Source organism: Aspergillus ruber (assembly GCF_000600275.1).
Source record: "Aspergillus ruber CBS 135680 unplaced genomic scaffold scaffold00003, whole genome shotgun sequence".
NCBI lineage: Eukaryota > Fungi > Ascomycota > Eurotiomycetes > Eurotiales > Aspergillaceae > Aspergillus > Aspergillus ruber.
The window spans coordinates 716,668-742,979 of NW_024467299.1; the positions used below are offsets into that span (position 1 = coordinate 716,668).

At 49.2% G+C, this 26,312-nt stretch overlaps 12 protein-coding genes across 12 annotated transcripts; 8 read left to right on the top strand and 4 right to left on the bottom strand.

The window, feature by feature from the left end:
- The first annotated feature begins 378 nt into the window (after nt 1–378).
- Nucleotides 379–1,609, top strand: EURHEDRAFT_408914 (NAD(P)-binding protein). The gene is made up of 4 exons (XM_040780945.1): nt 379–672; nt 724–800; nt 857–1,009; nt 1,067–1,609. Exons 1-4 carry the CDS (start codon nt 473–475, stop codon nt 1,465–1,467), a joined length of 831 nt encoding a protein of 276 aa, XP_040642251.1. The 5' UTR covers nt 379–472; the 3' UTR covers nt 1,468–1,609.
- Nucleotides 1,610–3,959: 2,350 nt separating this feature from the next.
- Nucleotides 3,960–4,930, top strand: EURHEDRAFT_512796 (alpha/beta hydrolase family esterase; the record flags this gene model as incomplete). The annotated part of the gene is made up of 2 exons (XM_040786100.1): nt 3,960–4,259; nt 4,316–4,930. 2 exons carry the CDS (start codon nt 3,960–3,962, stop codon nt 4,928–4,930), a joined length of 915 nt encoding a protein of 304 aa, XP_040642252.1.
- Nucleotides 4,772–5,693, bottom strand: EURHEDRAFT_217160 (uncharacterized protein). The gene has a single exon (XM_040777988.1). The coding sequence runs from the start codon at nt 5,488–5,490 to the stop codon at nt 5,017–5,019; it is 474 nt and encodes a 157-aa protein (XP_040642253.1). The 5' UTR covers nt 5,491–5,693; the 3' UTR covers nt 4,772–5,016.
- Nucleotides 5,694–6,928: 1,235 nt separating this feature from the next.
- EURHEDRAFT_448370 (Zn(II)2Cys6 transcription factor) lies at nt 6,929–8,851 on the top strand (the record flags this gene model as incomplete). The annotated part of the gene is made up of 3 exons (XM_040783739.1): nt 6,929–7,819; nt 7,870–8,676; nt 8,738–8,851. The coding sequence occupies 3 exons, from the start codon at nt 6,929–6,931 to the stop codon at nt 8,849–8,851; spliced, it is 1,812 nt and encodes a 603-aa protein (XP_040642254.1).
- Nucleotides 8,852–9,166: 315 nt separating this feature from the next.
- EURHEDRAFT_408920 (putative amino acid permease) lies at nt 9,167–11,672 on the top strand. Its single transcript, XM_040780946.1, has 11 exons — nt 9,167–9,411; nt 9,470–9,490; nt 9,555–9,603; nt 9,657–9,732; nt 9,787–9,977; nt 10,035–10,069; nt 10,125–10,245; nt 10,304–10,647; nt 10,704–10,826; nt 10,881–11,283; nt 11,339–11,672. Exons 1-11 carry the CDS (start codon nt 9,289–9,291, stop codon nt 11,566–11,568), a joined length of 1,716 nt encoding a protein of 571 aa, XP_040642255.1. The 5' UTR covers nt 9,167–9,288; the 3' UTR covers nt 11,569–11,672.
- Nucleotides 11,673–12,185: 513 nt separating this feature from the next.
- On the top strand, nt 12,186–12,750 carry EURHEDRAFT_545235 (uncharacterized protein; the record flags this gene model as incomplete). Its single annotated transcript, XM_040787441.1, has 1 exon — nt 12,186–12,750. The coding sequence occupies exon 1, from the start codon at nt 12,232–12,234 to the stop codon at nt 12,748–12,750; it is 519 nt and encodes a 172-aa protein (XP_040642256.1). The 5' UTR covers nt 12,186–12,231.
- A 1,646-nt stretch (nt 12,751–14,396) lies between these two features.
- On the top strand, nt 14,397–15,728 carry EURHEDRAFT_471709 (SDR family oxidoreductase). The gene is made up of 4 exons (XM_040785336.1): nt 14,397–14,687; nt 14,738–14,985; nt 15,042–15,245; nt 15,300–15,728. The coding sequence occupies exons 1-4, from the start codon at nt 14,636–14,638 to the stop codon at nt 15,564–15,566; spliced, it is 771 nt and encodes a 256-aa protein (XP_040642257.1). The 5' UTR covers nt 14,397–14,635; the 3' UTR covers nt 15,567–15,728.
- A 73-nt stretch (nt 15,729–15,801) lies between these two features.
- Nucleotides 15,802–18,809, top strand: EURHEDRAFT_408922 (uncharacterized protein). The gene has a single exon (XM_040780947.1). The coding sequence runs from the start codon at nt 15,818–15,820 to the stop codon at nt 18,734–18,736; it is 2,919 nt and encodes a 972-aa protein (XP_040642258.1). The 5' UTR covers nt 15,802–15,817; the 3' UTR covers nt 18,737–18,809.
- Nucleotides 18,810–20,742: 1,933 nt separating this feature from the next.
- Nucleotides 20,743–21,467, top strand: EURHEDRAFT_408924 (uncharacterized protein; the record flags this gene model as incomplete). The annotated part of the gene is made up of 2 exons (XM_040780948.1): nt 20,743–20,986; nt 21,232–21,467. The coding sequence occupies 2 exons, from the start codon at nt 20,743–20,745 to the stop codon at nt 21,351–21,353; spliced, it is 366 nt and encodes a 121-aa protein (XP_040642259.1). The 3' UTR covers nt 21,354–21,467.
- A 470-nt stretch (nt 21,468–21,937) lies between these two features.
- EURHEDRAFT_217289 (uncharacterized protein) lies at nt 21,938–23,845 on the bottom strand. Its single transcript, XM_040777990.1, has one exon. The coding sequence runs from the start codon at nt 23,694–23,696 to the stop codon at nt 22,224–22,226; it is 1,473 nt and encodes a 490-aa protein (XP_040642260.1). The 5' UTR covers nt 23,697–23,845; the 3' UTR covers nt 21,938–22,223.
- A 704-nt stretch (nt 23,846–24,549) lies between these two features.
- Nucleotides 24,550–25,342, bottom strand: EURHEDRAFT_217400 (uncharacterized protein). Its single transcript, XM_040777991.1, has 2 exons — nt 25,287–25,342; nt 24,550–25,213 (listed from the first exon to the last, which is right to left on the bottom strand). The coding sequence occupies exon 2, from the start codon at nt 25,127–25,129 to the stop codon at nt 24,680–24,682; it is 450 nt and encodes a 149-aa protein (XP_040642261.1). The 5' UTR covers nt 25,130–25,213; nt 25,287–25,342; the 3' UTR covers nt 24,550–24,679.
- EURHEDRAFT_408928 (uncharacterized protein) lies at nt 25,133–25,662 on the bottom strand. The gene has a single exon (XM_040780949.1). The coding sequence runs from the start codon at nt 25,399–25,401 to the stop codon at nt 25,177–25,179; it is 225 nt and encodes a 74-aa protein (XP_040642262.1). The 5' UTR covers nt 25,402–25,662; the 3' UTR covers nt 25,133–25,176.
- Between the last annotated feature and the right edge of the window lie 650 nt (nt 25,663–26,312).

Sequence of the window (26,312 nt, forward strand, 5' to 3'; positions counted from 1 at the left end):
GGATGTTCTGTCTGTTTCATAGTTTGAGCACGGCTTCGGCAGAGTCCCGTGCTTCCTTTCGGACTGTCTTGAGTGTGTAATAGCATATAGAGGTGGAGAGATTTCTCACATCGCAGTTCTAAGAGCCTATGTAATGAAGGCTGCACTGTGTCGTCACATAGCAAACAAACTTGGAGCATAGTCTGGCTTTTTACGATCAAGGTCAGGCAAAGGCAGCAAGTAGGACTCTGCTGATTGATTATGGTTAGGGTTATGAGGTACCCGAAATTACGTAGCTATCGGTCCACAGTCCCCCGTTTACCCCAGTTTACTCTTTGTCCATATCGGGCGACGTCCCTCCGAGTGCGATTGCGGGGCATATATATACCCCGGAGTACCCCAAAATACCAATCCTCAATTCTTAACATAAAATCTCCCAACTCAAACAGACACAATCAATACCTACCCTACTATCTAAAGTAAAACCGCCATCATGTCCATGACCTCCACCGACTGCGCCGTCACCCGCGACGGCTTCCCCCGCCCCACACCAAACACACCAACCAATGTCCTCGAGCAACTTTCTCTAAAGGGAAAAACGATCGTTATCACCGGCGCGGCTGACGGAATTGGATATGCAGTCGCCGAGGCCATGGCTGAGGCTGGGGGAGATGTCGCGTTGTGGTATAATTCGTATGTTACCTCCGATTATGAGTGGTGAGGAAAGGGAGCTAATAGGAATAGGAATGATGCTGCGGTTGCAAAGGCGAAGTACTTGGGTGAGACGCATGGGGTTAGGGCGGTTGCTTATAAGGTTGATGGTATGCGCATCTTATATGGGTATAGATATAGATATGGATGGTGCTAACGAGGGTAGTATCGAACTACGATAACGTCCAGCAAACGATGAACGCTGTAGTCAATGACTTCGGAAAGATTGATACTTTCATCGCGAATGCCGGAATGGCTATCTCCAAGCCCCTTCTTGAGCAGACTCTCGACGAGTACCGGAAGCAGATGTCCGTCAACGGTGTGTCACCCACACTCATCTTCCACGAACAAACAGATGATTGACCAAAGAATGCAGTCGACGGCGTCCTCTATTGCGCTAAAGCCGCCGGCACCATCTTCTCCGCCCAAAACTCCGGCAACCTAATAATAACCTCCTCCATGTCCGCACACATCGTCAACGTCCCCGTCGACCAACCTGTCTACAATGCCACAAAAGCATTCATAACGCACCTCGGAAAGTCTCTCGCCCGCGAATGGCGCGAGTTCGCGCGCGTAAATATCGTCTCCCCTGGTTTCTTTGAGACGAAGATGGGGGCTAGCCCGCAGACGGTGCAGGAGGCATATCGGATGGCTGCGCTGGGGCGACAGGGTGATGTTAAGGAGATCAAGGGGTTGTATTTGTATTTGGCGAGTGGGGCGAGTTCGTATATGACGGGGAGTGACGTGGTTATTGATGGGGGTTATACGTTGCCGTAGGACTGTGGGCGGAGCGAGCAATAGGAATTATATTTCGATGTTGATATTCATGCAGCTCAAGAATCTTTCAACCTTTTGATGTAGTTTTTCTTCTCAACAACCCGTTGTAGATATTTACAATTAGATTCTTCATCCGGGCCCCGAGGAAAAGTCAGTATGTCTGCTTTGAATATGGTGTATGGTGCTATTCGCCATGTGTAACCAGGTAGTTTGCCCAAGCAGCATCTGAGTTTTGTAAGAGCTATCTTTTAAACATTTGTATCTCGTTAGGCGCCATAGAGAAAAGGCATGTTTGTCAAAGCATATCGTAGCCAATGTCCATTTTCTCGCCGTTTCAATACTTATCTGCATGAGGATTTTTTCCGTGTCCGTAGTGACCGGGAATGGCTTTATTTCCACTATTATATGACTATTCTCTTCTCATTTTCGGAACGAAAGCATCTGTAAGCGATAGTGTAGGGGATGCAGAACGCACAGGTGGCCGATCTCGATAGAATGTATTCTCTGCTCTCTTCAAGCTGAGGGAATCCTAAATGGACTTCCCCCCTCATTGCTTGGCCTGTAGTTAGCTCTTCGAATTCGATAATTGCTTTGTCACTGTTGTCTGGAAGTACCTGACCCAAGCAGTATTGCTACTTATCTCTGATCCTTTCTTGATCTTTTTGAAGTGTGGCGTATCTCTGTCTCGCAAGAAACGGAGAAGACCATTCCTTTCCTCCAGTGACATAAAGTATAGTCCGCGGCCAGCCCGATCATAGGGTCCATGGCCCCATCTTTGATGGCTCACCTGAATAGGTCCAGAGACCATCGAAGGCTCCGAAATGAGAGGCCCATACGCGGGCTTAATAGTCGTGGATTATTTTGAACCCCTGGGCCTGCGTGCGCATGCGGCTGTTTGCAAAACCCCTTAAGGTCTCCATGCCTCCTAGGCTCCAGGTTTCCACACGAGCGAGACAATGTTGTCGTCCACACTTTAAGATATTTGAAGATCATACGATGATCGACTGACTGGTAGCAGGAGCACGGAGGTTCTGGGCAGCAAAATCCTGGTCTCCCAGCGCTCCTAGCATTGGGACCTCTGCTCTTATTTTCGAAACTCATTGATCACTATGTTCTCTCTGGTGACGGTCACAACACTACAACCCCTTGGCCTTTTTCTGGATGATCCGTTGTGAGTTATTTGGAGTCATAGGGCTGGGAAATAATGATTTTGAGCGGGGAACCAGAACATAAGAGAAAAGAAGGCAAAAAAGATCACAAGAGAGTATCTGCTCAGAGGCAGAGTAGACTGCATCGACATGTAGCAGTCGTGCTCTCAGTGAAGCCTTCTGACGAGGGAACGAAAGGAGATAGACTTCTCTGGCTGTTTTCCAACCACAGCACAATGCCTAAAACATCGTTTTGGAAAACACCCATTGTTTTGGTTTGGGAAGATATATTGCCGCGCATGGTCGAGCCTGTGTCAATGCAGTTCTTGAACCGCGAGTCCGTTCGCAGGCATGAGACCCGGAAAGTCCATTATTGACCTTCGCTGTCTACCATTCACCAGCTATATCAAGCCCATCGCCGTGCGCGCTCCCAGGCCTCTCTAGGGGCCCGTCCGGTGAAGAGCGGGGTTATCCCCATCTTTGAGCTTTGACAGTGTAGCATTCAATCCCCCAATTATTCGCCAGCGATCCAAGTTCTCCAATAACACTTGCACAACAACCAATGCCATCCACCGTAATACTAAGAACCCCCCCCAACCCCCCCTTCCTCTAGGAAGCCCCGCATGCAAGACATAGACATGGCGCAGCGAACAGATGATCTCAGCTGAGTAGGGGCCAATTCGCAGCTACCAGGATTGTTCTCTGGTAATGCGCTATGTGAGCAGCCTAGGCACTTAGCAGGGTGCCTTGGTCAGCCCCGCGGGGTGATGATCCCTGTGATCTTATGCATACGATTGCCGGGTATTAGATGCATCGGAGAATAAACCACATGGAGCACATGTACAAGTACATGTTGTAGATGTTACATTCTCCAGCAGAGGTAGTTATGAACGTAATACGGACTAATGGAGAGTGAATAAAAGTACTTGTAACTCGCTTAGCCGATCCCGTGACCTTGGGCATTTTTTATTCTATACCAACTACTCCGTACTAGTACTTGTCAACCTCGCGTCCCAACATATAATTATTTTTTTTTGTGTTAAATAATTGTCTGGGGCAAACGAAGGCAAAATGAGACCGAAAATGCCTCCACCACACTACGCCTTGCTTTACCCCATGCTTACGATTTTGTTTGTATGCGCTCTATTCTTGTTTGGCACCTTCCTATTCCAATGCAGGGGGCCGTCGCCATTATTATTCACCATCTCAGCCTCGCCCGTCAGCCTGAAATATGTCTGGGATAGCAGCATGCAGTATATATACGGCTCTTTTGCCGGCTTGTCTGGCATATCATTGTCCACAGACGACTTCAATATGCTTTTCAGATCCATTTTTGCCAGCGCGATGATCCTGTTCTCGGGGAGTAGTGTTGTACATGGCGCTAGTTCCCCGGGTTGTGGGAAGGCATTACCTAGAGTGCAGGAAAAGGGTGGGAGCTATTCGACGAATATCACCACGAAGGATGGGCGAAAGCGCTCATATATCATTCATATCCCCTCGAACTATGATGAGAACAAGCCGGTGCCGGTGATCTTCTCGTTTCATGGACGGACGCGGACGGCGGAGTCGCAGGAAGCACTGTCACTGTTTAGCAATGAAGAATATAATCCGGATGCGATTGCAGTATATCCCCAGGGTATCAAGGTATGTCTCTGTGTGTGGGTTGGTGATAGGTGAAGGGTTGAAGTTGACATGTGCAGAACCAATGGCAAGGCGACCCCAACTCCCAAGGGATTAACGACATCAGCTTCACCCTGCAAATGCTCGACCACTTTGAAGACCGTTACTGCATCGACCGAACCCGTGTCTATGCCGCGGGTAAATCCAACGGCGGCGGCCTGACCAATCTGCTCGCCTGCGACCCAACAGCCTCCAAACGATTTGCAGCCTTTGCCCCCGTCGCGGGTGCATACTACCAAAACGTCACGGAGGACGACTGCAAACCTAACACGGTGAATATCCAGTGTAATCCCGGCCGCACACCGATTCCCATGCTCGTATTCCACGGCACCGCGGACGAAACGATCCAGTATAATGGGGGCGGCAGACGCGGGAAGTGTTTGCCTTCAGTACCGCATTTTGTGCGAGAATGGGCTGGACGCGATGATCTTGGGGGGAAGAACGAGACGACGACGACGGACGCCGGGAAGGTAGAGACTTCGAGGTTCGGGGACCATGGGGAGGTGGTGCATTATCGGATTGAGGGGTTAGGACATGCGTGGCCGAGCACGGAGCCGAACAGTGATAATCCGGATGGGACGTATGTGGACGCGACGCCGCTAATCATGGGATTTTTCGACCAGTGGACGTTATGATGATCAGGGTCTGTCATGATAAGAGTGTACGATAGAATAATGAACGACAATAATGGAGTACCTTGGATGCTCGAGCCGTACCGCCCCTATCGACAGGCCCCGACAGTCCCAACTGCCACAGCCGTACAGAGTAGGCCGGAGAGAAGCCAAGAAGCCACTACGGCATAAAGTTTAGCCAAGGAGTAACAGTTATTATTCGGCCGAAAATCGCACCCATTATCAGGCCGCATCTGCGCTAGACAGAGCGTTTCTACTAGTCTACTAGTACAAGTAGAAAATTCACATGGCAATCGCCGGGATGAACACACAGACGGATTATCCTCCAACGCCAGTGCCAACCACGAGTCGAGATTGTCACCCAATCCCAAAGACCGGAAAGTGTCCAAGTGTTTAACTGGTCCATCCGCCAAGCACACACGGCTGGGAGATTGGCAATGGCTGACGTTGCCCCCTGTGGTAGAGACAAGGATCGCTGGTGTGCTGATCGGACGGTTAATTGAGGTTATTCTATGATGTTTTGGAGTAGTAGAACTCCGTAACCAGCGAGTCTTGCTTGACATATTCCTGTTCGGTTTCGGTCAGCAATGCTGTGATGAATCAGTTCGGGGGAATTTTCTTGTCCGGGTGGAGAGAGCATGGAAAAGGTGGTACCCAGTGTGTTATGGAGCATCGGAAGAATCCAACTGGTCTATGGGTACAAGTATGGGTGTGGATGATTGCCAGAATAATCTCTGCGATGTTATCCCTGACATTCCCCGAGACTGGCACTGCCAGAGAATTAGGTTTGCCGTGATCTGCACCAAAATAACACGCATCAAAGGAAGAAAGTTCCAGTTGGAGCCGGTCCAACCAAACCCAAGCGCACAGCAGTGGCCGGCTGCACGCCGAAAGTGATGATGGCACTACCACTGCCGAAAAGACGCACTAAAACACGGCCAGAGATTTCGGACCGGCCAGTCACAGCAATTAAACCGTACTAAGGTTCCGTCTGGGAAAGAAAGGTTTCTGGAAGCGTCCACAGTTAATTGGAACTAGCCCGGAGTTAAAGGTTAGCCAGCCATGTTTTGTACCGGAAACCAGCCAACGCCATGGCCAGGGCTATTAACGCTAAACCTATGTAAGTGCGTGGAACTACCGGAGGACAGGCATCCCCATCCCACAAGATTGCAGCCATCCAGTGGCGAGGCGATGGAGTCGGCCAACAGAGTTTGGGTAAGTGGTTAACGATGCGTGATTTTGTGCGTCTGTCCTGAGTGATGTCTCGATGGAGTACGAACTGCTGTCTCTGACTCTAGTCTACTGGCTACGCTATTCCGTACCTTGTCTCTATCAATCCATCCAGTAAACCGAGGCACGGAGAGGCTCCGGCAGAGCACAGAACGCCGTCATGATCAACCACTAGGGTCGATCAGTGGACGGACCGATTCCTGAGTTTTGTGGCGAGCGTGTGCTTCTTCTCCGGAGTGTGTAGTGTGTGCTATGTAAGGAGTAGTAGTTGTATTGTAGTAGTATCGGCAACGGAAAGTAGATGCTCATGTCTGTATAAGACCACAAGATACTCTACCGCACTCCCGGTAATGAAGTAGCCAAACTCTAGTTACAAACCCCTAAACGGGGCCCCTAAAAACCGGCGCTTCTCCCGCCCCTAAAGTTCCGCCCCACTGGCCAAGGTCGATTATTTCATTTTGTTCTCGTTCTTGGGATTTTCTCCCACAACTTTGACCACTTTTACAACTACTACTATGTAGGAACTCCATTAACATCGCTGATCTTCCTGCTTATATCCTTTGTGTCTTTTTATATCTTCCCTTTACTCCGGTTCTATCCACCCACCACCCACGCGACAGTTTATGGCCTCTCCGGCTGCTTCCTTCTCTCATCGCTAATCTCGCGCATCTCTATGTCTCTCCCTCCTCGTTCCTCCTCAATCCTTCTATACCTTTTATTTTTCGACCGTCTCTCCTCATGGAGATTCACACGACCGTATTTGCTCCGGTAATGGCTCCCCCGCCCTCCTCGTCCTCTTCCTCCTCTTCCGCCGCCGCCGCATCTTCTTCCGCAGCTCCCGCAGTTGCTCCTCCTTCCGCCTCCGCGACGACGACGCCCTCTACAGCTCCTGCCCCGGCCTCGACACCCTCAGGCCAAGAGCCGAAGAAACGAGTTCGCCGATGGCACCATCGTGGATTCACCGGGTGTTCCACCTGTCGTCGACGTCATGTCCGCTGCGATGAGGCTTCGCCGTCGTGCCGGAATTGTACTCGCTTAGGACTTGAATGCGATGGCACACAGGGCCGGATGACCTTTAAGGTCTATGGGCCATCGCAGGCCTCACAGGATACCACGCCTAAGCCAGCACCGAAGAAGCGCGGCAAAAAGGCCGCCGGTGCGAATGAGTCTGCCGGCGGCGGCAAACAGGCCATCATCAAGAAAGAAGACGATGAGGAGGATAAAGATGGCGTGGATGCGGTCGTGGTGTCTCCAACTACCGTTTCTCAATCCGCCCCTACCCGATACCAATTCCAAGATCCCTTCCGGCTGGTGACGATGAACAATCCCTTAGACACCAAGGATGTCCGGTATTACTCGCACTTCATCGACCAGGTCGCATCGCTACTCCTGATCTACGACAATAATATCAATGTTAACCCGTACCGGCGCTATTTCCCGGAAATGGCGCGCGACTCGCCATCCATGGCCAGTGCGATGCAGGCTCTTGGGGCGTTACATTTGGCCAATACGTCGCAGGGTCAACAGCGGATTGAACATTTCCAGCAGGCCATGGGACAGTATGGGGAGGTCGTCAAGTCATTCCGGACGAGATATACCGAGCCTGATACACAGTTAGGATTGACTGACTTTGCGACTTGTTTATTATTATCTTTGTTCGAGGTTAGTCTTTTCCCTTCATTTCTGATATAGCCAGAGAACTGATCGAGCAGATGATGGACTCGCAACACGATAATTGGACCATCCACCTGAAGGGCGCCCGTGAAATTTGCAAAATCCTCTTCTTCCAAAAGTCAACCGATCCCTCTCAAGAAGCCCAGCGACTCACCGAAATGAACCACCCCCTCCGACACTTCCTCATTTCCCTCCTCTCCTATCTTGACGTGGCCGGCGCATGTGCGACCAGCGACGGCACCGTCGTCGAAGGCAGCTACTGGCGGCAATATGCAGGCGGCTGGGAGTACAACCTGGGCATTCCCAGTTTATCGTCGAACACACCGCCCAGTGAGCAGATACTAGTCGAGCTACGGAACTGCTGGTCGGTAATGATGGAGATTCAAGCATCCATCAGCTCATTCGGACGAGCCAAACACGAAAATCAACTCGCTCCTACACAGCAAGATATGATCTACGGCAACCTGCTCAACCGCCTCCTGAACTGGCGGGCCACAGCGCCCGAATGCATGCAAGTCCTGGGCGGACTCGACGAAGCTAGTCTAGAGCATTATCCCTATATGGAAATCCTCGAATACGTAGGATGCATCGAAGCATACGAAAAAGCGACCGTGATCTACCTACACAAAGTGGTAGCAGCGAACCGCCCCGAGCGGCAAACCGAAGGCCCATTACTACAGATGCTGGCCTCGCGGATCCTCCAATTGATCGAAAAATGTGCTAACGGCGTGGGACGGCTGGCAGCTCTGTGGCCTCTGTTCACGGCGGGTCGTGAAACGCACGATGTGACAGAACAGGCGTATGTGCAGCAAACGATGCAGGAGCTGCAGCGCTACGGGTTCAAAGTGAGTTTTCCCCCTGTTCTTAGCTTGAATCTAATCTAGGCAGACACTAATGTGGAAATAGAACGTCGACAAAGGACTGGAAGAACTGGAGCGGGTGTGGTTCAAGCGACGGATGTTCCCCGAGGGTTGGATCGAGACGATGGACGATATCCGCACGTCGGTTTTGATTCCTTAAGTCTCCCTCTTTTTTCTTTTCTTTTCTGTTCTTTCTATTCCATAGAGTATTTATTGTAAATAGGCCTTGGGTGGGAGGGCTGGACCCTTACGAGCAACGACTGTATAGCGAGTATAGACAACAACAATATCCTTCTACGAGCACTCCGTACGTCCAAGTGTTTAGTATTACTCTGTAGTATCTAAGGAGAAAGAGGTTTAATTATCGCCAATCCTAATAAAATAACATCCGCACTGACAGCGGACCAGAAAGCTCCGTTTTCGTACGTTGTATAATTTTAAGTGAAAAAAAAGTGGTGAATTTTTCCGGTAAGTGGAGTTCCATCCGGCTGTATGTCTTGGCCATATATTATCAGATCCCTATCTTTACATTTACAAGCATATTATTCTGCACAAGTGTACGGAGTATATATCACTGTAGAATAGAACAAGATAGAGATGGCGGCACCGTCAGCTCTGGTCTACGACGACAGCAACCCGGCGCAGAGCCAGGATGCGCTGCCCTCCGATGGCGAGGGCGACCGCGCTCAGAATGAGGCTGTCGATGATGCGGCTTTACTGGTATTCCATTCACCACTATATTCCTATATCTTCGGGATGTATGCTAACGAAGACATAGAAAACGATGGGATACAAGCCTGTACACACTCTCCCGTTTCTTCCGGGGATGCTGATGTATGGGATGGAATGCTAATGGGCTATAGGTGCTTCATCGGACGTATACGCTTTTTGAAAATTTTGCGACAACATTTGGTTAGCCCCCTCTTTTATATTTAAACGAGGGAAGAATATACTAATGGAGATAGCTGCGCTGTACTTCGTTGGCGGCGTCCGAGTAACATTCAGCACCGGTATCGCTGCCGGTGGGAACCTAGCATACTGGTACCTCCCATTCCCCATCTATGCCAATCAATCTCAATACTAACAAAGAAACAGGACAAGTTACCTCGTAACTATGGTATTCACATACATCACCGCCGCCGTTATTGCAGAAGTATGTTCTGCTTCGCCGTCCGCTGGCTCGATTTATCTCTGGGCTGCGGAGGCCGGAGGGCCACGGTTTGGTCGGCTGTTGGGGTTTGTTGTTGCTTGGTGGAGTACGACTGCTTGGACGACATTTTGTGCTAGTATGCCCTCGTCTGACAGCCTGAGGTTGGGGTTGATGTGGTGCTGACAGCGACCAGGTAATACGCAGAGTGCGGCGAACTATCTGTTATCGGTAAGTATGCATGATGGATTGTGGTGAATGGTGATGAATGGAGCTAATGGAGTAGGAAATGACGGTGTTTAACGTCGACTTTCCCACCGAGACAACGGATGTCAAGTTCCGGACTCTACAGTGGATCGTTACGGAGGTTTTGCTCGCGTTTGCTGCGTTGTTGAACTTCATGCCTCGTATGCCACCCCTCTCTATACATCGATATGCACAGCAACAGGATGCTAACACACGCAGCCCGCGTCTTCCGCTGGGTCTTCTACTTCTCCTCCTTCGTCGTCCTCCTCGACTTTTTCCTAAACCTAATCTGGCTCCCCATCGGCACAGCCCAAACCTGGGGCTTCCGCACCGCCGAAGAAGCCTTCATGACGACGTACAACGGCACCGGCGCCCCCGCGGGCTGGAACTGGTGTTTATCGTATCTGGCTACGGCGGGTGTGTTGATTGGGTTCGATGCTTCGGGGCATGTCGCTGAGGAGACTAAGAATGCGAGTATCTCGGCTGCGAGGGGGATTTTTTGGAGTACGGTTGTCAGTGGGGTTGGAGGGCTGGCTACTGTTATTCTTTTCCTTTTTTGTGCGGTACGTTTCCCCTGGTGTTTTGAGAAGGTGATAGTGGTGGTGTGCTAATGGTGTAGCCTGATCCCACGACGCTATTCTCGTTTGGCTCGCCTCAGCCGTTTGTTCCGCTTTATGCTGTGGTTCTTGGTCGTGGTGGACATATCTTCATGAATATCGTCTGCATCCTTGCCCTATGGCTGGTAAGCCTCCCGCCCCCTCCAGTCTTCACTCCGGCGACCCTAACGAAGGAACAGAACACGGCAGTAGCAATAACAGCCGCCTCGCGCCTCGTCTTTGCCGTAGCCCGCGACGGTGTCCTCCCTTTCTCCTCATGGGTCTCCCGCGTGCACTCCGGCCAACCCCGCAACGCCGTAATCGTCGTCTGGGTCGTTGCCGCAATCATCACCTGCACGCTCCTCGCGTCCAATGTCGCTTTCACATCGCTCGTTTCTGCGGCTGGTGTTCCCAGCGCTGCTGCGTATGGGCTCATATGTCTGGGTAGATTGGTTTGTACCCCCAAGAGGTTCCCGAAGCCACAGTGGAGTCTGGGGCGGTGGAGTAAGGTGTTCCAGTTTATTGGTGTTTTCTGGAATGGGTGGGTTGTTGCGGTGTTGTTTTCGCCGTATGAGTTTCCTGTGTCTGGGGAGAATTTGAATTGTAAGTCTATCCCTGTGCTCGAGTTGAGTTGTGAGGGTGAAGCTGACTATGACAGACGCACCGATTATCATGGCTGCTGTTACGATCTTGGCACTAGTCTCATACTTTATCATGCCCGAGGAGTCGTGGTTGCCTAGGAACCGCATCTCGCATTTCATTGATAGCAAGGGTGTTGCTGGTGTGCAGGAGACGGTTGAGGAGATCCACGCCGGCCGTCGTGACGGACAAGAGACTGAGGGTGAGGGTGAGGGCGATGGAGAACCGGGACCATCCGAATCGAGATGATGTCGGTGCTGATGCCGACACACATATAAAAGTTTAATGTTGGATAAAAGTGATAAATTAGATCGTTATACATCATGTTTGAAGCCGTGAAACAAGTAACGGATCAATTTTGGTAAATTTCCCATCCTGAGCATCTACATAGGTAATGGCAATCGCAATATGCTGCTACCGGACAGCAGCATCATGCCCTGTCCAATATCGCTTGGAGATGGTTGTATCTTGTAGTTGTTGATGAACAAAAGGGAAGACACGTATAAAACAGTGCAGATTCTGAGAAGGCCGATTCGGATGGACTTGCTACCCTCGGGAGAGCACCACCAGAAGGAGAACGTGCCGCGGGATCGAGCATCACCGGAGGCAGTAGCAGACCAGTTGACGTGGTCAATGCCCAGGGGAAAGGATATGAGTCAGAGGATGGACGTGTGGCGGTGGAGAATAGAGGAGAGCCGGTCAAGGAATGCTGTAAGCTTGTTCTGGGATGGGATGGATGGTTGGGGTCAGTTCTGTCCAGAAACCCGTTCAGGGGTGTCAGCGTCTCGGGCCTATGGTGGAGCCATGTTGAATGCTTGTTTTTATAGTGTTCCGGGCAAAGGCGCAGATTATGGTTGAGAGCCAGAGCCATAGGATTAAAAATAAGGTATCAGAGTGTTTCGTCATTATGGAATGTCTGCTTCCAATATCCGAGAAGCCCGGGCCTTAGTGGGCGTTCCAAGCGAGTCTGGTTTGAAAACCCATCTCGAGGACTGTGACAAACTTAAACAGACCCTTGATAATGATGTGCCATACCTCAATGTCGTGCAAGATAGGTTGGCTGACGGGTTTTCGTTTTCAAAAGAGGCCTGCCACGACGCGACGCTAGAATCAATGGCAACTATCGCAAATGAAGAAGATCAAATTCGTCGTTTCAAAACTGGAATTGGGAACATTAAAGGTGTGGCTGACCATGTGTCGGGAACATACTGTGCCATTCCTTCACGCACATACGAGCATGGAGCCTTATTTGTAATGGACTGGGCGCTATTGAAAGTACTAGGTAACCGGCTTGAGAGCAATGGCATGCAAACATATGGTCCGATACCGGAGAATTTTCCAAGGGTCAACGACGACACGCTGCATAGCGAGGGCGTATGTACGCCCAGAAAAAATACCGAAGTATTCAAAGTTGGCAGGACGACCGGCTAGACCACCGGAAGATGGTCAGATGTAAGACACGCGGAGATCATGAATTCACGCAAGTGACATTTAAAAAAAACTGTCTCGTGATCAAGGTTTAATGAGCTATTCTCCCTTCCCAGAGACTCTGGGGCCTTGGTGTTTAACAATCGGCGAGTCGTTGGAATGATCTTTGGTGGTCTTGTCCACGAGTCAATCTCATACATGTCCCATGCCAAAGACTTCTTCACAGATATCAAGGAACGGGCGAATGGGGAGAATATCGGGGTTATGGAGAAAACGGTTTGTGAACGCAAAGGCCGGGATGGCAACGAGGACAAAGGCGGTGGTAAGGGCAAAGGCCGGGACAATTAGGGCAGGGACCAACGTGACCGCGCCAAAAAGAAAAGTAGGGTCATCGATGACGAGTGAATGTTTCCTACCCAGTGAACATTGATAAGCTCACCACTTTTGCTTTTGTTTGAGAAAAAAAAAGAAAAAAAAAAAGAACCGTGATAACCCCTTCGCTCGAGCAAAAAAGCTCGAACTTAGCGTTTCAAGACGGACCACAAGCACCACCTCGGGCATGTTATCCGTGCGTCGGGGACAAACAGACACGCCCCTTCGAGATTTTGGACGGATGGTCTCCAACAATAATGGACTGGGCCCTCATTGCCGTCCCAGAGCGATACAAGACCAGCAAGGCCAATTCGTTCCTGGGTGCTCTTACATCAAACTCCAGGGCTAATTTATCATTGATCCCTGTTTACGGGGTAGATGACTGGTCCCTCTAACGAGGGCCCTAGTCCTAGGCTACGACAACAGAGAACCCTTTACAAATGCGGGTGAGCGACGGGCTACACTGAAGGTCGATATTCCGGTCTCAAGCACGCAAGAATTGTCACCCATATTGCCAATGGCCAGGAGACGAGGGAACTACTTATAGGCACATCACCGGACGCCAGAATCAGCCCTTTCCATGCCCGGTGGCACAGGAGCCCTTGCTTTTACTAGAGACTTCGCGTAACGGGTATGGTGGTTGCAGGCATGGAACTGGGGCCTATCGATTTCATCACGTATGTTGGTGATCTTTTTGCTGATATCAAGGCAAGTACAGGGGCTGACGGTTAGGGTTCTTGGTATGTAGCTTATGATGGATCGTATGGATATGGAGCGAACTACTGCGCCGGAGAGTTTAAATGACCAGAGAAGCTGGCACCGCCGGATCCGGGTCCCAGCCAGTCAACGGCACGCGGTAGATAGGAAGCTACCTGAAATGTGGAATAGCTTGGGATATGTAGAATCAAAAAGGAGACTGGCATAATACTTTCTGGGTCTATGCACCAGTCCCAGATGATCGAAGTGTGGGAAATTTCGTAATGATTGCTATGCGTTCAAAATTGGCCAAATCAGTTCTGATTAGCGAGGCTCTACCGTATTGCTTTTGGCCCATGTTTTCCCATTTGATTCCATTGAACCAATTCCACTAGACCAGATGGCTAATGAGCCGTAAACTTACCCCATTTAGAAAGTGGTTCGTGTAAGATGTCAGATATACCCCGCATCGGTTGTCGGTTATGGTGTAGAAGTTCGGAGAGAACATCGAATAATACAAATATTGAAAAAGGTATTGTACGTGGCGTTGGTCGAGTAAAGCTAACAAATACAATTCTCTGAAGAACTGCCGTACGAACCAATTAGCGAGATTTGATAGCATTCACGGCGTAGAATCCCCGCATCGAGTAGCACCGTGCAGGATATCTCTTAAAGAATCCCCCCCCTCTTTTGATCGGCCAGTATTGAAGGGGATTACATAGTATTTATCTACAGGTCGTACGGGCGTATTGATCTGGTCTGACATCCGTTCTCCCTCTTTCCTACCACTACTCTGTATCAACACTGTCTACACCAGAAAATGACCCTCGTTCAAGGTAACAGGCTTCAAGGCAAAGTCGCAATCGTCACCGGTACATTTTCACTGCTATCTTAGGATTTACACTTAACTAACACAGAGCAGGAGGAGGTTCCGGATTCGGTGCGGCCATCGCCCGTCGCTTCGGCGAAGAAGGCGCCAAAGTTGTCATCGCCGATATCAACACCGAAGGAGGCCAGAATGTCGCGTCGCAGAATCCCTCGAGCCTCATTTTTCAAAAGCAGGACGTGACAAATGCAGAGGACTGGAAGAGTGTGGTTGATTTGGCGTTTGAGAGGTTTGGACGGTTGGATGTGTTGGTTAATAATGCTGGGACGACGTATCGGAATAAGGTTAGTATCCTACCAGAACATACCAACTTGTTTGGAAAGTCTGCTAAATGGAACAGCCCACACTGGAAGTCACCGAAGAAGAGTGGGAGCGCGTCTTCAAGGTCAACGTCAAGGGCATTTTCCACGGCAGTCAGGCCTTCGTGCACCGTGTTATCGAACAAGGACAGGGCGGTTCCATAATCAACATTTCATCCACAGGTGCATCACGGCCACGACCGGGTCTCGTTTGGTACAATGCATCCAAGGGTGCTGTGTCGAATGTATGTCCCACATCCCATAACATGCGGAGCAACACTGCTAACTAACCATCACAGGCCACTAAAGGTCTCGCAGCCGAATACGGCCCACATAACATCCGTGTCAACGCCGTAGCTCCTCTGCTCAGCGGAACGGGCCTTTTCTCCATGTTCACTGGTCTTGAGGATACCCCGGAGAACCGGGAGAAGTTCCTCGGGAATGTACCGTTGGGACGATTGACGGAGGTGGAAGATGTGGCTAATATGTGTTTGTATCTTGCGAGTGACGAGGGGAGATTTATTAACGGGACTGAGCTGGTGGTTGATGGTGGGAAGTGTATTTAATGTGCTGGTGACTTGATGCTCATTTTTGTTTTGAAAACGGAGTACTGTAGTCCTATCGTAGTCGCCTGAACTCCTGCCCTGACTGCGGCCTAATAAACACTGAAAATGGAAGCATAATGATATCTGCCTGTGAGTCACGAGTCTGACGAGGCTGAATCCCGTGATTTACGCTCGTTCCTTTTTTAAATTGCTGCCTTTCTCCCTCCCTCCTATTTTCCACCATCAACAACTTCATCATGGTCTTCGGAAAGATGACAAACCTGTTCCCTTATGTTGCATGCGGATGCCGCTACATGGACCATAGCCATGGTGGTGATTGGCGATACTTCCCCCAGGTCTCTCTGCAGACCCATGCGACTATCCTGTCCTCAATCTCCCGAACAGTCCTGACCCAGACCTTCACCAATCCCTCTGTCACGCCTGTTAAAGAAGTCTCGTACACCTTTCCTTTGTATGATGGCGTAAGCGTCGTGGGATTCACCTGCCGGGTTGGCGACCGGGTTCTTCACAGTCAAGTCAAAACAAAAGAGCAAGCCAGTGAAGATTATACCCAGGCCATACAACAGAGTCAATCGGCAAGTATCCTCAACCACTCTGACAGCACCAGGGACGTCCTCACCATCCGGCTGGGGAATGTCAACGCAGGTGAGCAGGTGGTTGTCGAGATAACCTTTGTTGGCGATCTAAAGCAGGATACCCAGGCAGACGGTGTTCGCTATACTATTCCAAATGCGATCGCCCCGCGGTATGGTGAAGGATTGGCTCCTTCATCGCCCTTTACACGACAAGCTCAGAATCAAGGCATCTCGATCACGGTGGATGTCCTCATGGAAAAGCCTTCGGTGATCCGGGAAATTCAGTCTCCCAGCCATCCGATCAGAGTGTCGCTTGGTCGTATGTCTACAGAGAGTACTTCGGTCTTTGAGGCCAATCAGGCATCTTGTAGTCTACAGCTAACTGGGAATGTCCCGTTGGAACGAGACTTTGTTGTCGTTGTCAATGCTGACAGCCAAGATCTCCCCCATGCTCTGTTGGAAGAACATCCCACCATTCCTGGTCAGAAAGCTTTGATTATGACTATGGTTCCCAAGTTCAGCCTCCCCCCTATTTACCCTGAAATCATGTTTGTCATTGACCGGAGCGGGAGCATGAGGGACAAAATTCCGTCGCTCAAGTCCGCGCTGATAGTCTTCCTCAAGTCGCTTCCTGTTGGCGTTTGCTTCAATATTTGCTCCTTCGGTACGCATTACAGCTTCCTGTGGCAAAAGAGCGTTCCATATGACAGTGCGAGCTTGCAATATGCCATGCAGTTTGTCGAGAGTATCAGTTCGAACATGGGCGGCACTGAAATACAGGGCGCAGTCGAAGCGACAGTTGCAAACCGCTTGGAAGGCAAATTGCTTGAAGTTATAATCCTCACTGACGGTCAAACATCGGACCAGGACTCCCTTTTTTCATTTGTCCGGCAGGCGTCCGCAGGCAACCACGCCCGCTTCTTCTCGCTGGGAATCGGCAATGCAGCATCCCACTCTCTGATTGAAGGCGTTGCTAGAGCAGGAAATGGATTCAGTCAGTCAGTGTTTGAATACGAAGAATTGTCGAAAAAGATCGTTCGCATGTTGAAGGGTGCCCTTTTGCCTCATATCTACAACTACAAACTCGAGGTTGAATTCGACGGTACCGACGTCCCCGACATCACCGCAGCTACCGAAACCACAGACGAATTTGAGATTGTCGAAGATGTTTCAGAATCCGAATCCGCAACAGAGCGAGGAACAGTGGCTACTCCCAGTGAATCTCCTGAACATGAACCGCAAAAGCCCATCTCCTTATTCGACAACGACTACAAAGAACCCGAAATAAAACCCTCCAAGATCGATCTTCCAAAACTGACGCCACCTGATCTTCTTCAAGCACCATGGAAGATTCCGACTCTATACCCTCTTATTCGTTCGACGATCTGCATCCTTTTAGACCCCCGGCTTTCCAACCGTAACCCGCAAGCCCTAACTCTTCGAGCCACCTCCGAGCATGGCGCTCTCGAACTCAAGATCCCAATCCAAAGCATTGGAAAAGGCGAAACAATTCACCAAATCGCATCTCGAAAGGCAGTTGTCGAACTGGAAGAAGGCCATGGTTGGATTGAGGACGCCAAAGACAGCAATGGACGCCTCACCGAGGACCTCTCCCCCGAAATACAACGCCAACTCACCATTCAAGAGTGCCAGAATTTGGGCATCAAATACCAGGTTACCGGGAAACACTGCTCCTTCGTCGCGCTGGACGAGAACGGCAATGAACAGCCAAAGCAGCCCGAGTCCAGATTTGGAAAAGAGGAATATGCTGCTGCGTCGGCGAATTCAGGTGGAAAAGCCAAGAAAGCACGCGGTCGTCTTGGAAGTACCGCATTCAGACAGCAGGCGGTTCCTAATCTTTTTGCTGGGGTTGCACCACCTCCAGCCTGCTCTGTATCAGGCGGTTCTCTCTTTGGCGTGACTGCAGTGCCCAGAGAACCCACCGCTGCCTCTTCGTCAAGCAGAAGTATGTTTGGCAATGCTCCTGCGCCTTATTCATCTTTTCAGTTTCAACATGCACCAGCCGCTTCTCCTCCTACAACAGACTATGGTCTTTTTGCAAGTACGTCCGCATTGTCTTCAACACTGTTCAGAGCACCTCCAGGCCCCGCTGTGTCAATTGGAACTGGCCTCTTCGGTACTCCTGCCCCATCTTCCTCGTTGCCATTCGGAACGTCATCCGCCGCTGCTACATCTGCCGGTAGTCTCTTTGGTGCCGCCCAACCCGCCCACCCCTCGCCAGCAGCCCAAACCTCCACCCTCGACGGAATCATCAAACTGCAAACCTTCGACGGCTCTTGGAACTGGACCAAAGAACTCACCGAGCTCCTCTCCATCGACGAAAACAACTTCCGCGAGAAGCTCAGTGCGCGGATCAAACAAAACCATGATATCGAGCTTCTGTGGAGACAGTCGCTCCCCAATTTTATTGCTACGATGCTCGTGATGAGGTATTTGGAGCAAAAGGCTACTCAGGATAAGGCTGTTTGGGAGCTTGTGTATGAAAAAGCGGAAGGATGGATCCAGAGACAGTCCTTGTGGAGGATTCCGAAAATTTTCGAGGCGTGCACAGAGGTTGCTGAGGTTTTTGTTTGATCTGGGTTACGGAGTAATGAGGTTGTTTGGCTCCGTGGCTGTGGTAGTTAATCTAGTTTGGTAATGAATGAACTTCGTTAAAAAATACATCCTCGGTCAGCCCAAAGGACCAATTGATAAACTATAGTGCAAACGAGTGTACCACTCTAGAAGCCGTTGGCAAAACAGCAAGTCACTGAACAGACAATTAAGAAGCAAAAGCAGAGATTCCTGTGCCAAAAACACACATGAATTTGTTGATATAATTACCCTAGATGTAATTAAAATAACGAGAGAATGTGTCTTAGTTAAATCAGTCTCATTATCATGTATAGAATGACGGAGTTTTTCTGTCCATTACCGCTTTAAAGGTAGGTAAAAGACACCAGTGAACGCATCAAAGGCACGAAATTCAAATGTTTTGGCACAGTACAGGACCTGTGGGATAAAATCTTATGAAATTTACTGATAAGCTAGCCGTAAGATGGAATTTTTTCAAGGTTCTGTCATTATATATACTTTTCGAACTAGGGCTCCCAGTAAAACACTCTCACCAGTGATGTCACACAGTATCTTTTGAGATGATTCACTGAATAACGTAATTCACAAGCGAGTGGGCCACACAAGCGAGTGGGCCACCAAACGCGAAACACGTCGGTTTTATATACCCTTCCTTCTTCAACCACCCACCATGCCACCAATTCGCTCTCAAAGCTCTCGGTATTCACTAGAGCAGGAGGGTAGGATCTTATTAGCTATTCAGGCTATTAAGAATCAAGAAGTTAGCTCTATTCGCGAAGCAGCACACCACTTTCAAGTGCCTTGCTCTACTTTACAACGCCGCCTTGCTGGTGACGTCTTTCGCCCTGAATCACGCGCCAATAACCATAGATTGTCTCAAACAGAAGAGGAATCACTTGTAAAATGGATTCTCTCAATGGATTCCCGCGGAGCAGCGCCTCGGCCTACTGCTGTACAAGAAATGGCCAATCTTTTACTCGCGGCTCGTGGATCTACCCCAGTTCAAACAGTTGGCAAGAATTGGGTTACAAACTTTGTGAAAAGGCATTCTGAGCTTTCAACCCGATTCTCAAGGCGCGAAAAGGCATTCTGAGCTTTCAACCCGATTCTCAAGGCGCTATAATTACGAGCGTGCAAAGTGTGAAGACCCAAAAATCATTCAAGAGTGGTTTAATTGTGTGCAACATACAATACTTCAATATGGCATTGACCCTGATGATATCTACAACTTCGATGAGACTGGCTTTGCAATGGGCTTAACTGCAACTGCAAAAGTGATTACAAGGTCTGAATACTATGGTCGGCGACCCCTTTTACAACCTGGAAATCGTGAATGGGCCACTGCAATTGAGGCAATAAGCGCGTCAGGCTGGGCCTTGCCTCCATGCATCATTTTCAAAGGCAAGGTCTTTATTGAGGGTTGGTTTGACAATGTACCAGGTGATTGGCTCTTTGAAGTTAGCCCAAATGGATGGACTTCTGATGAAATCGGGCTTCAGTGGCTCCAAAAAATTTTCATTCCATCAACAATCACTCGTACAAAAGGGAGGTATCGGCTTTTGATCCTTGATGGCCATGGTAGTCATTTGACACCAAAATTCGACGAAATTTGCGATCAAAATGATATTATCCCAATTTGTATGCCAGCACATTCATCACATCTTTTACAGCCACTTGATATTGGTTGTTTTGCAGTGTTAAAGCGATCATATGGTCAGCTTGTTGAAACCAAAATGCGTCTTGGGATCAACCATATCGACAAATTAGACTTCCTTGAGGCCTACCCACACGCACGAATTGAAGCTTTCAAACCCAACACCATCAAAAATAGCTTCACGGCAACTGGCTTAGTGCCTTTTGACCCTGATCGGGTGCTTTCAAAGCTCAACATTCAGCTTCGTACGCCAACCCCCCCTGGAAGCCGGGATAGTGATTGGGAGCCAAAAACGCCTTTGAACTATAAGCAATTACAAAAGCAATCCTCATCAATCAAAGCATTGCTCCGTATGAGATCAAGAAGCCCACCAAGTCCACTTAATACCGCGATAAATCAGATTCTTAAAGCGTGCCAAATCGGTATGCAATCAGCTGCTATTCTTGAGAAAGAAGTAAGTGAATTACGGGCTGCAAATGAGAAACAGAAGCAAAAGCGTACACGGTCTAAAAGGCAGATACCCCATGAAGGTGGCCTTTTAGCTCAGGAGGCTGTTGAGCTAATTGAGACCCCGATTGAGGTCCCAATAGCTCCAGCTGTAACGGCTCAGCTCAGCGCCTTCATCAGCAAACATCATCAACACGGCAAACAATGTCATGGAAGCAACCAAGACAAACAAGCTGCTTAGCGAGACCACACACAAACATATAGGACTTCTTCATGTAAATAGATTTGCCTCTTCTCTTTTCTTCTCCAGATTCGATATTCTAGTCGATGGCTACACTGGTTAGATAGGAATATCATTTCATTAGTATCTACTGGTCCGAGTCCGTGACACCAGCACCCCCCTGGCCAAGACAGCCTTCACCACCTTTACAGCCGCGTACGAGGGCTTTACCGAAGTGCGGTATCTGTGGAAATGAAGGACATAAGAGAAATGCATGTCCAGACAGACCTAGCTAGCTTGTTTTGTTAATTATATGGCGTTTGGTTGAAATAAATGCATTTACATACTATATATGGGGAGTTGGTGGCCCACTCGCTTGTGTGGCCCACTCGCTTGTGAATTACGTTAGTGTAATGTTCATTTTATCCACTATGGCCACCAGGCCAATGAGTCATTCACGAACCCCCCAAACACCCTGATTCACACTGAGACACAAAGTGCCCCATACATAACCCACTCACACATACATATGATTCACACATTCAGATCTCCCAAAAACCCAAATATAGAAAAAGCAGCGGATAAAAGATTGATTTGGTTTCGATCTGATACATAGTTCGTCATGGTATGAAATGGGACGGAATATGCGCGGAATGTATGGGCCCGGCGATTCCGTGCGGAGTGCATGGAGCTTATAGTCGGTGGAGTTATTGATGGGTCTGCTATAGGTATCTTGACTTGGTATTTGATAAGTTTGTGGCTTATCGGGTTTGAGTGGTCGTGCGCGAGATGTTGGGGGTTGTGGTTATGGCTGTATCTTGACACTTATGGACGGGAAGAGGGGAGCGGGACGGCTATACTTATTGACTACGAAGTGATTCATGTACATCAAGTGTCGAGACGATGGATGAAAAAGAAGAGTAGATGTTGTAATACTTTTCATTCCATGATTCACCCACCCATTGCCATCAAGGTATGGGCGGTATCAATGGTATCCCAGTCTGGGGAGGTGAAATTATAGTACAAAGTAGAAAGGTAAACCAGATTCAGATCGGGTATGTAAACCTAAACGCCGATAAAAAAAACAGAAAGCAACTGTAAAGATCGTGGTTTAACAAAGCAATGATGCTCGTGTACTGTCGTGCTGAGATAAAATCCGACCGGAATCAGAAATGTGCATCTTTCACTGTAGATTTCCGTTTCCCACCTAGCCGGAGGCCCAAGAAGCTTTTCCCAGAAGGCTTCTCTGCACTCTCTGTTTGCTGCTGTTTGGCCCGTCTGAGGGTCTTTGTCCGACCGAGCTTCCTCTTGAAGCTGTCATCGGTCGGCTCGGAACCATCGAGGCTGTTTTCACTTGTCCCATCAGACCTGAAGCTGTTGGTTGACCAGATACTCGGGGCTCCGGAATGCTTGACAGTCTGGTGCCGTGCGGGGAGCCGGGTGTCGCAGGCTGCCTTGGACAAGTTGTACGTAGACTCCGATCGGAGTCTGCTGAATGCCGAGTACGGCGCATGGCTGGGCGTTCCGGAATATGGTCGAGACCGTGATGATGTCGCATCGGAGTTGTAAACACTGTGAGAATATGACATAGATCTAGAATGAGTGTCTTCGAAGCGAGGTGAAAATGGTCGTTGCCAGAATGGAGCAGAGAAGCTGCTCATGCTTCGTAGTGATGGCGGTCTCCGGAGCGATTTGCTAGGAAGCCGTACATGGTTCGCTACTTTGTCGGATATGGAGGTTCGAGGGCGCGGGGTTGATATAGACTGTGATCGTGATGCCGGATGAGGCAGTGTTGGGATGGGTAGGCAGTTGACTGTTGCGCTCGTATTCATCCGCTCTAATGGTGCTCCTTGGTAAATCGGTTTCGAATAGTTGGACTTCTGTGCGGGCTGCACATCTCCGCTGTGATCATAGAGCGCGTTGCGCTTATTTGATGCCGTGCAATTTGATGCAGTAGGCTGGCGGAGCGAAGAAACTATGTCGGTCTTTTCTTTCTGAATGGATGAGCTTGTGCTGCTTGGGCACAACTTCCCGCTGCCTGCAGACGGTGTTTCATCGATAGAATCGGATTGTGTCGAAGTAGGACTGATCATAATTAGGTTAGGTTTAGTCACTGGTTCCACATACTTGACCTGCTCGGCCACGAGCACATCCGTGTCATCATCGGAGAGGTATGAGGCAGGAGAAGGTGATCGGAAAGAGAGACAAGTCGATGAACGTTGTGATTCAAGGGGATTATAGACGGTAGGCTGCAGAAAAGCTGATGATGGAAGTTGTGAAGGGGTCTCGGGAGATGGTAACTCAATGATCATATCATCCTCAGCATCGTAGATGTATGAACCTGCCACAAAAGTAGCATCGCTAGCACGCTTGATGGTGGTCATCGACACAGGCCTTGAGTCTTTGTCGACGGGCTGGCATAGTGAAACGAGGCGAGGAAAGATGTCTGGTTCGTCGACATTGGACATCTCATCGGCGCTCAGGTCCGAGTCGGAACGATGGAAGTCGACAGGCGAGAATGAATGGTCTTGACCCCCTACTTCGGACTCGGATATGTCTTCCTCTTCGGACTCGTATCGCTGTAGAGGCTGCTGCTCATTGATGTATTCGAGATCGAGAGATCCCATGGTCTGAAACATCTTGATTCTTCCCGTTCTTACAGTCGACAGCAAGTAGTAAGATGGATGGTTGGTATTCCACGGCTATCCCAAGTGGGCGTCCAGGGAAAGAGCACAAAAAGTAAGAAAAACTGCAAGTATGATTTCGGAAAAATTCGTATGCACGTTAAGATGAAACGAATGAGGACCAAAATAAACACCGAGATAAAACAAGGTCAAAGAATAATCAAAGTAGAAGAGAGTAAAAGAAATCGGGCTAAGACAACAATGAAATATACCTGGCCGGAGACAGAGGGTATATATTGCCGTATTCTTTCTGATGTACGCTGATGCCACACGGGATGGAATGCTCTTAAATGGGTGGATCCGTGATGGGGCACTTTATGTCTCTGAGAAGGTAGTCACCCTCGATGCCATCAGATCACAACGGACGGGCCAAATGATCCACAGGAACAGGGTCCGAAAAGCAAAAGCCAGGAAAAAATTACCGTACTTTGACACGTGTGACAGGAAAAGGAGAGTCCTTTTAACACAGATGGAAGAGAATCCAGCACAAACCCCGTATAGTATGTGCTTTGAAAAATATGTAGGAGCATTATTAGCGTGTCCTGCATACTTACGCCGTTTTCAATCCTTGCCTAAGCCTGATTGCGGATTTTCCTTTTGCAGGACTAAGAGTCTATGTGCGGGTGGGCCATCTTGCCTCAGAATTAGCAGGGCATATAGCACCCTTGCATATCATTGAAAAATAATGAATAATAAAAAACCGTGTCATGCGCCGAAAATAGAGTGAAAGGCTTTCTCATTTAGGCCCCATTTGCTATGCCAAACGCCACGCGGGGCCAAAGGAGAGAGGGCACAAATGCAATGAATGATCATTCCGATTGACTACATAGACACATCCTCCCTGATAAAGATACTGCACACCGTTGGGGGAGAAATCGACGTATCAACGTGAGCTGTCGCGGAGGAGAGGTCAGTGCATCAGTGCATTTCCGCAACGTTCAGGAGACTCGATGGCTGGCGCGTCCCCTCAATACATGACGTTGAAAAGAGGTGGCGGCAGCATTTAGATTGCAAACCTTCTGCACCTCGAACTGTTCAATGTATAAGTTGGCAGCCAGTATGCCGATCTGAGATATGGAGGATGTATCGGAGTTAACACTCCGGAAAGGGGGTGGGAAAGAACATCCGTCGCCAAGAACAGAGCCATGGAAAAAAACAAGATAAATGCTTGACTGGGTGTTTTGGTTAGATGTGGTCTGTCCGAGTGTGCTCCGAAATACACTCGGATGGCACTCGGATGTCGCTGGATCAGAAAATGATGATATGCCGTGCGCATAGCACATCGAGCAACGTCGGCCAAAGATCGAGCGGTGGCCACACCTTCCCTGCTTTTCTTTTTTTTTTTTTTTTTTAATTACCTTTCTAACTTGATCTCCCGATCTCCTCATTCCTCCTCTTCGGCTAGAGATGTTCCAGGTTCAGACAGTTTGGACATTTATCGACCGGTATTATTGCCGGAGAATGCTCCGCGGCTTGGGTTTAAAAAAAGTGTCGCACAGGTCAGTTCGTGCGGCCGGCCCGATTGATCTCCAGGTATAATTATACCACATATACCTGTGATACCTGCGATCGAGAAGAACTGATAGCACTTCTCAGCTGTCCTTATTCCCATGATGGTTCTATTCTGACTCGTGAGAACCTTGGTAACAGTAAGCCACATTGCACCAAAACGGTGGAGCGTGTATAACTCAAACACACCATCAGCCAAACAGATGTAGTAATATATCACCCGTGCTTCTTGGATGAAACAGGACCTTTCAGAGAATGTCTGCGATTTGCGGAGTCCGATATTCGAAAAATACGTACGTACAGAGCACGTGCAGAAGAATATAGCACTTTGTATATCCGTTTGTGATTATATTGCAGAAGGTATTATCGTCCAGTCGATCTTACTGGCTAAAGTAAATCTCCGAGAGACATCGGCTTATCGTGGGGAATGTGGTTTCGCCTTTTCTGCGAATAGGAGATTGTAATCGATACATCCTGCGACAAAGCATAATTCGGCTCCCTTGCAGCTGCCACATGAACTAGGCGTGAGGCCGATGGATTCCAGTGGTGTCAATGAAGAATTCGGAATAGGCGTCAGTTGAACACTCGTTCTCATTCCTGAATTGACCGTCTCAACGGCGGCTTATCCAAGCCATTGAGATTGACGGTCGAGAAGATCATCGGTGCAGAGTATTGGGTAGAGAGCATAGAGCCCGGATTATCATCAATGCGATGCGATTCAAATTAAATAAACATTGTGCTGACGATGCTGGATGGGAGAGCGACGGTTGCCGCGTCGTCGACGTCTTCAAGTCACGAGACTCGCTTACCATTGACTACCATCAACCTCAGCGTAGCAATGCTTGAACGCACGGAAACAAACACCACTTCTACCTTTGTGGCTGGGCACATTGAGCTCGGAAGATTATACTGACTTTCCTTGCTTTAGATCGGCCTCATGCAAAAGTAAAGCATATCATATACGCGCAAACACTTCAATAGGGGTGCTATCTGGATGAGTATGAGGCCTCTCAAAACTCAGTCATCTCAGAACACATATCTGCTGGGAATCTGTATAGTGGT